Source organism: Chiloscyllium punctatum, chromosome 24 (genome assembly GCF_047496795.1).
Source record: "Chiloscyllium punctatum isolate Juve2018m chromosome 24, sChiPun1.3, whole genome shotgun sequence".
NCBI lineage: Eukaryota > Metazoa > Chordata > Chondrichthyes > Orectolobiformes > Hemiscylliidae > Chiloscyllium > Chiloscyllium punctatum.
The window spans coordinates 62750998-62764149 of NC_092762.1; the positions used below are offsets into that span (position 1 = coordinate 62750998).

Genomic DNA, 13152 nt, shown 5'->3' on the forward strand with positions numbered 1-13152 from the left:
CTATTTATTGTTACCGAACAAACTCAGGCATTGATCAGATGAAATTTTGCCCATTCCATTTAGTTTGTGGAAGTGTGACACAGCTATAACATTTGCTGTAAGTATTAACTCAGTTCTTGTGTTACTTACACTGATGTACATGGCTCAGTGTTACAAGCACGTTGTTTTTCTGGAAGTTTGTTTTCACTGTTACAGTAATGAGCAGAAACAACAGAATTATCATCCAGTTTCTTGCACACGACAGCCTGTGCCTGTATACCTATACAGGAATGATAAAGTTTGATAATCAGTGAAATTAAAGATGTGCGAACCATCATGAACATCATTGCTTAATTTACAGTTCATTAGCTCTTGTAAATTCTGTGTAATTTTATTAATTTGATCCTGAAGTTAATCTGAAGGAAGAAAGAACTATTGGAATCATGCAAGACTCAATAATTTTACTTGTTTTTAAATCTGTTTTTGTTGCTTATTTTGACATATTAAACTCAAATGCATAACCACAGCTCAAATATTACAGGGGAATTTTACAATCTAATAGTCTTATGTATTTGCTGGGATATGGCATGTGAAGAGAAGTAGGTAAATGGTGTCACAAACTCCTGGGAACATGAGAGTCCAAGAACCATGCAGTCTGTGAATCATTGGATGCTGTCACATTGAGGGCTGCAATCAGGCTTCTACATTTCTATTAGCTTGCAATTTTCCCAAGGGCAGACCGGAAATAGTCAGGTCAAAATTAGATTCACTTCATTGAATTTTATTTCCCTTAAAAGTACTAATCACAGTGATCATGGCACATTCTGAACAAAATGCCTCGAGTGCCAGTAAATTTCATAAAGGAACCAGTTTGCAACAGCTATGCTGAGTGAAGGATATAAAACTAGCCCTGATATGTGACATCAAGTAAAAGCATATTATCTGATTTAGCAAAAAAACACATGGGAGATTTGTCAGTCAATGTCATGAAAATGAACTTTATGGTTACTGATCAACACTTACTCATGTTAATTGGGTCTCTACTCATCTGTTAAATTTGCAATTGCCCACAATATCTGCAACAGTCTGTGCGTACTTAATCTGTCATCTTTTCAGTAGCAAATATCAGTGATGGTGGGCACTGGTATTTTCCTAGATAATCATCCTGTGGCATTTGTGTGGCATTTGCATCTCTGTCAGTAGGTGGTATTGGCTAAGGGTTGTTTGAAATGGCTTACTGCCATCAGTCCTTTGCTTTGCTTTGTCTTGGGCCTATCCAGTGGTTAGTGATGGAGAATGTATCATCGCTGAGTATCAAAAGATGAGGCACTGTTCTTAGATAACAGGAACATTTACTGTTTGATACCAATATGAACAACTACATTTGACCACACATAATTACTAAGACTGTAGAAAGCTAGTAAGGATGCATCTGCTCTTTCCAAAAGCCTGAACTCATTGTCTCCACAGGCTCTGCGAGACATCCATAGAGTGGGTTGAGCCAACGAAACATAAACATTAAACCCTTCAAAATCATTCCCGAATACAACAGGCATCACTCTAAGTGCACAATCAGGTCATGGGATTGATTTTTCAAACACATTATATAGTGGTTTTGAAAATTTTGCATCTGAAAATATTTTGCTTGTTTTCTTTGCTCTCTGATAACAAAAATAAATTCTTTTAAAATAATTTTCAACACAATTAAACTTATTAATTGTATTTGTATTGTTTAATGTCTTCACTGATGCTTTATTCACATGAATTAGCTTCTCCAAAATTGCATTTAATATTTTCTCAAATTTGTTATCCTATGAACACAATTTGGAGAGTGCAGCTTATCTAATTTTCAGTTAAAATTCAACACAACCCAGTCAGCTGTACTGTCAGAACATCTTTCTTCAACTTCTTATGTCCAGTTTCTTTTTAAAGCCATTAAATCAAAAGGCCTCAAGAATCAGCTAATTTTTGGTGTAGCTCCAAGGAAATTCTGATCTTATGTCTTTCTTTCATAAAGACCCATGAGTTAAAGCTTATTTTTTAATCAACCTGTTCAGAAACATTATTACAGGTGAGAATTGAACCTAGGCCTCCTTTGGTGGGGCCACTACCACTGCACCATCAGAGCTCCAAGACACCAGTTAAAGGCATTTTTTAAAAAAAATCAACCCGTTCAGCGATATTATGGTAAACACCTGGAATAGGTTGGAATTTGAACTCAGGTCTTGTGGCTCAGAGGTAGGAACAGTACCACTGCTCCATAAGAACATCTGAAAGACACCCGTTAAGTGTTTTCTCATTATCCTATTCAGAGATGTTATTACACATTTCTGAGGCAGGTGGGAGTTGAATTTGAGCATCCTTGTCCATGAGTTAGGGACACTACCACTGCACCACAAGAACCCTAAGATACCAGTTAAATATTGATATGAACTGTTCACTTCAGCTGTGATTCCTTGCTAGTCAGAAAGAAAGCTATCTATTAATTCCTTACATTCCATGAAGCACTCAATCATTATGATTCCTAACACCAATTACTATTGCAAAATTTGCTAACATGTATTCTCAGGAGTGAACTCTTTGCAAGAGTGGCCAGGAAAGAAAGGTTCAACAAAAAGAATTGCGTTCACTCAGAATGGTATGGTCATAAGCAAAATGAAGATGGTATTCTCTAATCCTCATAATCATAATGGGTTTTCATATTGCTCTACATACCTCCTGCACATATTGCAGTGCACTTGGACCAAGGAAAATATTGCCACTCATAGGTTGCTTGTGTATCTCCACTGACTGTGCGTGTGATGGGTGCATTAAATTTGTAATGAATGCCCTGATTTTCCTCTTGTATCAGCACCTGCATGGGAAATGAAAAATAATTCACAACAAATTCATATTTTTGTCCATTTGAATGCTTACTACATCAAAGTGATAATAACTTCCTCGATTTTATTTACTTTGATACTCAGAACTTTCAAGATACATCATGCCGCTTAGTACAACTAACTACTGCAGTCGTTGCTAGTTACATCACATTCCTCTTTAACAACAACATAAATTCTGAGTAGAAATGAATGGAGTGGAAATTGGATACAAATTTGCTTTGAAGTTGGAGACAGAGGTTGGTGGCACAGGGTAGTTTTTCGGACTGGAGGCCTGTAACCAGATGTGTGCAGCAAGGATTGCTGCTAGGTCCACTGCTTTTCGTCATTTATATAAATGATTTAGATGTGAATATAGGAGGTATGGTTAGAAAGTTTGTGGATGACACCAACATTGGTAGTGTAATGGACAGTGAAGAAGGTTATCTCAGAGTACAACAGGACCTTGATCAGATGGGTCAATGAGCCAAGAGGTCGCAGATGGAGTTTAATGTAGATAAATGTGAGGTGCTGCATTTTGGCAAGGCATAACAGGGCAAGACTTATACAGTTAATGGTAGGGCCTTGGAAACTATTGCCAAAGAAAGAGACTTGGGGGTGAAGGTGCATACTTCCTTAAAAGTGGAGTAGACAAGGCTTTTGCACACCTGTCTTCACTGGTCAGTGCACTGAGTATAGGAATTAGAGCATCATGTTATGTTTGTACAGGACATTGGTGAGGCCACTTTTAGAATATTATGCTCAATTCTGAACTCCCTACTATGAGAAAAATGTTGTTAAACATGAAAGGATTCAAAACAATTTAGAAATATGTTGCTGGGACTGAAGGTTTGAGCTATAGGGAGAGGCTGAATAGGCTGTGGCTGTTTTCCCTGTAGCATTGGCTGCTGAGGAGTGACTTTATAAAGATTTATAAAATCACAATGGGCATAGATGGGGGAATAGACAAGGTCTTTTCCTCAGGTTGGGGAGTCCAATTCCCTAACTTGCTAAATACACTGAGTACAACACCTACACTAAAAGGTAGGATAACACAAATTTGTTTGGAAGTAAGATTCCTTAACAAAATATTATTAAATTGGCTGTACTTCTAAGCCTTCTCTCCATTTTGCCAAAATGAAGAAGAACCTGTGGCTAATTAACTTCATTTTTAACTAACTTCTCATGTATTCTTGAAACTTCACCTGCTTTACTTAAATTATTAGTATTCAAACATCAAAAGAAATAATGATTACCATAAGGAAAAGACTTGCATTGGTAGGTCCCAATGCTTCCAGACATTCTGGCTCATCATCGGGCCTCTTATAGTGGAAAGCAGTTCCAGCAATATCAAACCGCTGTGGTGTATCTATGGACCAGCCACCATTAATAAAGTATTCTTCACCATCAGATTTCAGTGCTTAAAAAGGAAGTTTAATATTAACTTAAAAAGTTTCAATGATATTACTAGTATAAATTCTTTTCATTCACCGGAAGTCACTGATTTACAGTTCTAAGAAATAACAGTGGCTGAATACAACTTCATCATCTTCTACTCTGCCAATCCTACTAATTGACCCCCCCCCCAACCTGTCTCCTAAATAGGGTACAATGTCACTGATTACTTCCCACATCCACTATATTCTTCCCCTCAACCTAGACAATAAACACAGACATGTTATTTAACCACAGGACAGTATTACAATTGAACTCGATTCTTCCATCATATTGCATATGTATTTTTACCCAGATGTAAAACAATTTAGTGTGATTAATAATTTACACTTCCCTGCAGGGAGAAAGTGAGGACTGCAGATGTCGGAGATCAGAGTCGAGAGTGTGTGGTTGGGAAAGCATAGCAGGTCAAGCAGCATCCAAGGAGCAGGAGAATCGACGTTTCAGGAAAAAGCTCTTCATCAGGAATGCAGGAGCAAACAGGAGCAGAGAATAGACAATATATTAAATTTGTAAATGATACAAAGAAGAGCAAAATTAGTTTTATGATAATGTCAAAAGGCTTCCTGATGAAGTGCTTACACCCGAAAGGTCGATCCTCCTGCTCCCCGGATGCTGCCTGCCCTGTTGCGTTTTCCCAGCAACACACTCTTGAGTCTGACTTCCCTGAAAGGACCATATATTTCTAAAAGTTACAAAAAAGAGTCATATTGCAATTGAAAGGTAAACTCTGTTTCTCTCTCCACAGATGCTGCCAGATCCACTGAGTTTCTCCAGCATTCTCTGTGCTTTAACTTTTAAAAGAAATCATCCATGGGATGTAAGTGTTGTTCCCTGGGCGAGCATTTATTGGCCATCTTTAATGGCTTGCTAGACCATTTCAGAAGGCATTTATAAGCCAACTATATTCCTGTGGGACTGGAGTCACATCAAGGCCAGACTGGTAAGGATGGTAGTTTTGCTTCCAAGAAGAACAGTTGTGAACTAGATGAGATTTTACGACAATGTTACATGGTCGCTATTAAGCTAGGTTTTAATTTGAGAGTTAATTTTTAATTTAGACTTTGCCACCTGCCATGGGGGACCCTTGTCACCAGTTCATTATCCTGAGTCTCTGGATAACAAGTTTAGTGACCATTACCACTACATCACTGCCTTCCTTGTAATATTTAAAATGATACAAATTTCAGCACAGCTCTTCATTGACTCATTACAAAAGAATGGAAATCAGGGTGAAATACTTTGAGGATTTTATTAAGCAATTCCTTACTAATAACTAGTATTAATAATAAACTGTGAGAACTCCAACAATCTGCTGTTAACAAACAGGAGCAGGGTATAGACATAATTGATTAAACTTCTAAATGATATAAAGAGCAAAATTGGTTTTATGATAATGCCAAAAGGATGGGCAGCATCATATTTGAGGGAAAATATATTTCCATCCTTTACTGCAACAACTCTTGCTATGTTTCATTTTAATTCCCATTCCATAATGCCTTTCCCTGCCCAATATGTAATCATAGAATCAAAGCAAAACCAATATAAATTTGTACAAAGACATTTTGGAGGTAAAGTTGTACCATGCATTATGGTAAACAAACACACTATGTATGTACTCATGTGTAGAATCCAGGCCCAGAAATCACTGTTAGCAAAAAGAACATTTCAATAATTGAATTTCCTGCTTGTACCGGCAAAGCTGTGTCTATCACCTAGTTAGTTATGACTTCATACTTGATCTCTTCTGCCACAAAAAAGAACTGCTAATGTCTGCAGTAATGCTCCTTGGCTATCATTTAAAAGCAAACATCAGGTACTTTTTCTTGTTCTTTCACAGGATGTGGGTATGTCTGGCTGCACCAGTATTTATTGCATATCTGAAGGTGGTGGTGGTGAGCTACTGTCATCCATGTGCTGTATGTTGATCTACAATGCCCTTATTGGAGGGAATTCCAGGATTTTGACTCTGTGACACTGAAAGATCAGCAACATATTTCCAAGTCAGATTTACTTGGAAGGGAACTTACAAGAGCTGATGTTCCCATGTATTAACTGCTCTTGCTTTTGTAAATGGAATTGGTCATGGCTTTGGAAGGTGCTCTCTCAGGAGTCTTCGTGACTTTCTGCAGTACGTCCTGTAGATGGTACATCCTGCTGCTACTGAGCGGCAGTGGTAAAGTGAGTGGATGCTTGTGGATGTGGTGCCAATCAAATGGGCTGCTTTCTCCTGGATAGTTTCCAGCTTCTTGAGTTTTGTTGGAGCGGCACCCATTCAGGCAAATGTTGAATATTCCGTCAGACTCCTGACTTTTGCCTTGTAGATAACACCTTTCCATATAGCTCTCAAGGCAGCTTCAGTGGAAAATAACCTACTGCACACCGCCCTCTGGGATCTACCTTTGTAAAGCAGGCCTAGAAACAGAGGCAGTGGTTTTTGTTAAGGTTAATTCTGTGCAGTTCCATATTACAGTGCACTGGGCACTGAGTCAAAATCCTGGAAAATCCTAAGAGTGTTGGGGGTATACCTTCACCACCAGAGACTGCAGCCATTCAAGAGGGCAGCTCATCACTGCTTTCTTCAGGCAATTTGTGAGGCCAGTACATATTGGACTAACCAATAATATTCACATCTCACAAAGGAATAGACAAAAAACAACAAACTACAGGTTGCTCCCTGTGATATTCATCAACTGTTGCAGGATGAATTTAAGTCGGTTAAAAATGTGCTTTGGTCTGCCCAAAACTTGTTGGTACTTTCCAGCTCAAACAGCTGTACAGAGACGGACTACAGCTTGGGGCAACAGCCACTGAAGCTTAGTGGGGAAAGGTCACATAGCACCAGTATGTCGTTCCCCACCTCCACGCCCCACCCTCCACCACAGCACACTGAGAGACTGAAAACCATGTAAAACCCTCGCGTGCTGTATGCACCAAATGAAGGTCTGGCATGACGTGTAAATGCACATTGTTGGTATAACCTGCAATAAGGTACTTGATGTATTGCATTGAATTAGATTAGTCTATAGTGCACTTTTTGTTTGTCAAATTTGAACTGCTATGTAATATACATTTGCAAATTTTATGAGTATGTATATTTTTGAAAATTAAAACAAAATTTTCTTTTTGAAATAAAGGAGTTAGATTTAAGATACTTGGCATATAACGAATGAGCTTAAAAGATGCAGGAAGTATTGCAGGAGATTATGAAAAAAACATCTAGAACAGGAAGAGATTTTGAATAAAACTTAAACATAGCTGCTCAATTGCAAGTTTTTAAGTGAATTAAAAGCAATCCTGTTTAATGTTAAGGATGTGCATGGATGATAAGAAGTATGAATCTGATACAGAGGTCAAGATCCATGTGTAAGTAAACATTGTAAGAAGAATGGCACAGGACCACCAATGTGGTTTTGAAAATGTTGGATAGATAAGAACACTGCCTATTTCTCTTTGTAGCAAAGGTTTGCCTTCAACATGATCCCAAAGCTGCCTGCAAATTGTCTGTACAATTGCCATGTTCTGGAAGAGAATCACATTGGAATCAAAATATTAATACTATCTTTCCTGCTCCACAAGTGCAGCCAGATCTGCTATTTCTATTCTATTCTTTACGTTTCAGACTTCCAGTGTCTTTAGTGTTTTGTTTTTATCCTATATTTACTCTTAATCAATAGAAATGCATGTAAAAGTAGTTCATGCCATAAAACAGAAGACGAGGCTATTATATTACAGAAGCTAACAATATTATCGAATATCACATTAGACATAGATAGATAGTCACTATTTCTACAATACATATATCTTCATTGAATCCTTCCAATGTTCATTGTATGTTGTCTTTTTGATGCATAATATTCACATTTGTATTTGATGATCAGACAGAACAGAGGATCAAAGTCATACTGAAACTGAAAAAGTTATTGCATGATGTATCAGTGTCCTCTGGAGCAGGAACAGTTGTTCTTCACACCCTTCTGCGTACCAACGCCCTTTTGCTTCTCATCAGCTTTCAGGGAAATTCTTCTTTTAGAAACCAGATTGGGAACCATACATGAGCCAAAAATAGGCTGGTCAATTCTTGCTGAGGATTCCAAGAATCACATATGATCCATTAATGATTCAAAAGGTCTTCTTGGCTTCAAATGGGCCCTGCACACCCCAGCTGGGTCCTGAGATTTGCTTTTCTATTTGTATTCATTAAGAGGTTGCTCTGGGCAGATTGGGAAAAGAATGCCGCAAAGCAAAAACAGTGTGGACATAATTTGATAAAGTGGACAAAATAACAAAAGCTGACTATAATTTTCATGGACTATAGTAATCTTCAAAATAGAAAACCAAGATGGGCAGATGGTTTTTAAACAGCCAAATTATTGCCCATCCCCAAGAACAATTGTAAAGGTGGTGATGAGGTCCCTTCTTGAACTACTGTAGTGCATCTGGTATAGGTACATACAGACACATAATGTAGTTGGAAGTAAGTTCCAGGATTTTGACCCAATGACAGTGAAGGAACAGCAATAACGCTCCAAGTTAGGGTGGTGTGTGGCTTGGACAGGAACTTGCATGGTGGTGTTCCCTATGCATCTGCTGCCCTGGTCTCTCTCGGTGATAGAGATTGTGGATTTGGAAAGTGCTGTCAGAGTAGGTTTGCTGTATCTTGTATTTGCTTCAGCTACTTGACATTGATGGTGGAAGACTGAAATCCTAGGTTGGTGGATGGACTACAAACCAAGTAGCTAGAGGAAGAATGCCTCATCTTCTGCCTCGGCACACTCCAACCCCAGGGCTACAATGTGGACTTCACCAGTTTCCTCATTTCCCCTTCCTCCACTTTATCCCAGTTCCAACCTGCCAGCTCAGCACCATCCTCATGACCTGTCCTACCTGCCAATCTTCCTACCTGCTCCAACTATCTGCTCCACCCTCCTCTCTTATCTATCTTTATCCCCACCTCCATCCACCTATTGCACTCTCAGCTACCTTCTCCCCAGCCCCACCTCCTCCCATTTATCTCTCTGCCCTGGAGGCTCCCTGCCTCATTCCTGATGAAGGGCTTTTGCCCAAGATGTCAATTTTCCTGCTCCCTGGATGCTGCCTGACCTGTTGTGCTTTTCCAGCACCACTCTAATCTTGACTACAAATCAAGTGCACTGCTTTGCTCTGGATGGCATTGAGCTTCTTAAATATTGTTGGATCTGCATTCATTCAAACAAAAGGAGACTATCCCATCACACTCCTAGCATGTGCCTTGTAGATTAGGGACAAGCTTAGCGAGCCAGGAGGTAAGTTATTTGTCTTAATGTTCTCAGCCTATGATCTCCTTTTGCAGCCACAGTATTTATATGATTGGTCCAGTTCAGGTTCTGGTCAATGGTAGCTCACAGGATGTTGATAAAGGGAAATTCAGCAACGGTAATGTTCTTGAGTTTCATGAGGAGATAGTTATGTTCCCTTTTGTTGTACATAGTCATTGCCTGCCACTTAAGTGGCAATTAAAGTTTGTGCCACACTTGTCAAATGCTGAATGTTGTTCAAGGTTTTCTGCATAGGACGATGATTTTTTCAGTATCTGAGAAATCACGAATGGTGCTGAACATCATGTAATCATCAGTGAACATCACTACTGACCTCATGTTGGAGGTGAAGCAACTAAAGATATTTCAGCCTAGGACACTAACCCTATCAAACTCCTACCAACATCTGCAGGGAAACTGAGGACTGGCATGAACAAGGATGTGGAATTTATAGGAAGGAAAGACAGGAGGAGAGGTCTTGTTTCAGACAGGGTCTTCTCTGGTTTTTCCAGAATTGGGATTGGTAATTGCTATCAGAGTTCATAGTTATGTGTCCTCCTGCACAATAGTGCAATAAACATTTGATAGATCCTTTCCAAATCTGTAATGTAGCACCGTTTTGTGTTTGTTCACCTGGAAGGTGAATTGTGGACTGTTTATTGGCTTAGTATTCCAGGACCATTTGTCACTATTTCACCTCAGTTTCAGTTCATGTAGACTGGGGGTGTCTAGAAACGAGGTCCCCAAGGACACTACAGTGGGCTAAGGATCTGGACATCTGAAAGAACCGGAGAGCAAGGGAAATGAAGCCAGAAGATGGTGCTCAATCTTTTTCTTTAGCATGTGAAATGGGATATGGAAGAGATGCCCGACTCAGTTAGTTGGCAGAAAGACAAGTGAATGAGTAAGATCAAGAGTAGAAGATTCAGGAACCAAAGGGATTGTGAAGTATGGTTACAGAGAGAAAGGAAGACAAGTACAGACACTGAAAATGAAACACAGCAGCCTTGGCCTGGCAACAACTGGAGGGTGAACTGTGGGTAAAAACATAAGAAGTAACATCAGATGAATGGACAACACTGAGATGCAGACTGAGAGAGGTAATGAAGACAGTCATGGAAGAAAGGTGACAATGCCAATGGCCCTACCACTAAGCTATGGTAACAACAAATAAGCGAATAGTATTTTTTTCAGTAGCACCAGCCTTATTTTAGCAACTCTAAGCACCTGATTGCTATTTCTGCTTGTAGCCAGGTAGACTCCCAAGCTGGCAGCCAGGCCATATTTACTCAGTTTCTGGCCTATAGACTGTAAAAGGAGACACACTTTTAGTGGGGGATGTGACTAAGCTCTCTGAAAACACACCCCATCAAATTCATGTACAAATCTACTGCATCTATTTCGTGTCTGAACAGCTCAGGAAGGGGTTGCAGTGGGCAATAGATTTGCCCAACTTCCACTCTGTGATTAAAGTGCAATTATATAATTTTCTCGATACCTCTTTACAACATATTGTATGATTGAATGTCAAACAATGCAAATAATGTTCAAGTTATAAAAAGTAGTTATAAAAACAGTTTAAATCAGAGGGCAGTTTAATGAGTTGACAACTCATTTAGGTTTCCAGAACTCATGAAAAAAAGTTTCAATTTAATCGGTTCTCAAAGAGCCAATATCTTGGTTGTATTATGGATCTGACTTTTCTATTTCTGTGATAATCAATCACTATTTTTTCAGATAAATGTGGATGATTATGTAATCGTGGGTTGGGAGCTGCAGATGCATATCAGCTATAATTTTGTACAATGATCACAACTTACCAAGGTAATTATGGGATACATTAAGTTCTTTAATTTCAATGTGTACTGAGCCTCTTGGGATCTCGATAACTTCTACATAACCTGAAAAAAAACATATTAGTTTGATTATAGAACATATTTTAAACAGTATTTTGCACTGAAATATATCATTCAAGCAATCTCATTCTTTATGTAAAACAGTTATTAAACATATATAGATTAAGTTAACTACATCTACAGGTTGTTCTGCTAAAACACGCATTTTGTTAACGCGAATCTACTATAATACAATTAACAAATCGGTAACACTGTTTCTAAAGTGCAAGCCTTTAAAGTGTGTATTGGTTGTAACACAATTTTGGCCCCACTAATTTAAATGATGCTGCTATTATGCCATTTTCTAAGAACATGAGAACGCACCTATCACGCAATCGCAGAACTGACTGTATCCAAATTCAAATATAACTGTTCCATTTAGGATATGCCAAGTGATTATCTTATGAAAATGCTTTCTTTGTTTTTAGTTCATTCTTAGCAGTTTACTGTTCAATAGAGGGAGAAAGTGAAGACTGAAAATGCTGGAGATCAGAGTCAAAAAGTGTGGGGCTGGAAAAGCACAGCCAGTCAGGTAGCATCCGAGGAGCAGGGGACTCGATGTTTCGAGCATAAGCTCTTCATCATCAGACTCTACACTTTAACAGAGTTTGTTTCACATTAACACTGCTGTTACAATGTATAGACATCATTTCATTGAGCTTAACTTGATAGATAATGAATGCCACCTCAGGTGTATACCCACACACAGAAGACGACACAGCTTTCATGTAAAATGATGGACATTTACATTTAACTTTTACAGAGAGAGGAAAATAAATGGAAGCAGATTTAAAAAGAAACACTTGCATTATCAGGAAGTGAACATATGTGACAAGATTACATTATTTATAGCAGATACAAAACCCTACTAGCTTTGAAGCTAGAACTAAGTAGTCCCAAGGTCTCTTACATAGTGTCACTAACATCACAGCGATACTGCAATTTAATTGTCAGATGAAAGTAAAGAGTACTTTTCGCTCATATACTTTGCGCATATCTTTTCACATATTTATGGTTGTTCCTTAGCCTGCTTGGATGCAATCACCTTCTCCTTTCATAGCAGGTAAAACACAGAGATAAAGCATAAAGTGCAGAGCTGCACCATGCAACACTCTCTGCTGAGAGCATTTGTTGCCTGTTTTTAGAGGTGAAGGCTGCTCACACCCCTTTAAAAATAACTCACTCTGGCGATGGACCACCAAACTATTGCTTCTTGAAACAACTTGAGAAGGCAAGTGCTCCAAGTTACGTGCATGGCTCCCAAGGAAGTCAGTGAGACAATTTGTTTCAATATGGAAACACTGGTAAGAGAGAGTAAACAGGATGGCAGCCACATTTTCTCCCCATATGCTAATAGTAATGAATGCTTCTTCCTTCTTCAGGCATGGGTCTTGCAGAACAAAGCTTCTATTACCAGAAAGGAGCAGTAAGCGTCCCTCTCACCCCCAAAATCAAATACGGTATATTCAATACCCTGCAGGCACCAGCATGGGAACATCAGCTTAGGGAGATCCAGACTCTGGGGACATCTGCTTAGGGAGATCCAGATCATGGGAACATCTGCTTAGGGAGATCCAGATCATGGGAACATCTGCTTAAGAAGAACCAGACCATGGGAACATCAGCTTAGGGAGTACCAGACCATGGAGACATCTGCTCAGGGAGAAC

General features: G+C 39.0%; 1 protein-coding gene across 3 annotated transcripts in view; it reads right to left on the minus strand.

Moving 5' to 3' along the window:
* The window catches only part of adamts10 (ADAM metallopeptidase with thrombospondin type 1 motif, 10), a 171265-nt gene that overhangs the window by 15035 nt on the left and 143078 nt on the right, over window positions 1-13152 (minus strand). For all 3 annotated transcript variants that reach the window (XM_072594028.1, XM_072594029.1, XM_072594030.1), the window contains 4 exons: window positions 11410-11490; window positions 4094-4257; window positions 2695-2833; window positions 130-259 (listed from right to left, as the gene is read on the minus strand). In XM_072594028.1, coding sequence (XP_072450129.1) covers window positions 130-259; window positions 2695-2833; window positions 4094-4257; window positions 11410-11490 — 514 coding nt within the window. The remainder of the gene's footprint in view (window positions 1-129; window positions 260-2694; window positions 2834-4093; window positions 4258-11409; window positions 11491-13152) is intronic.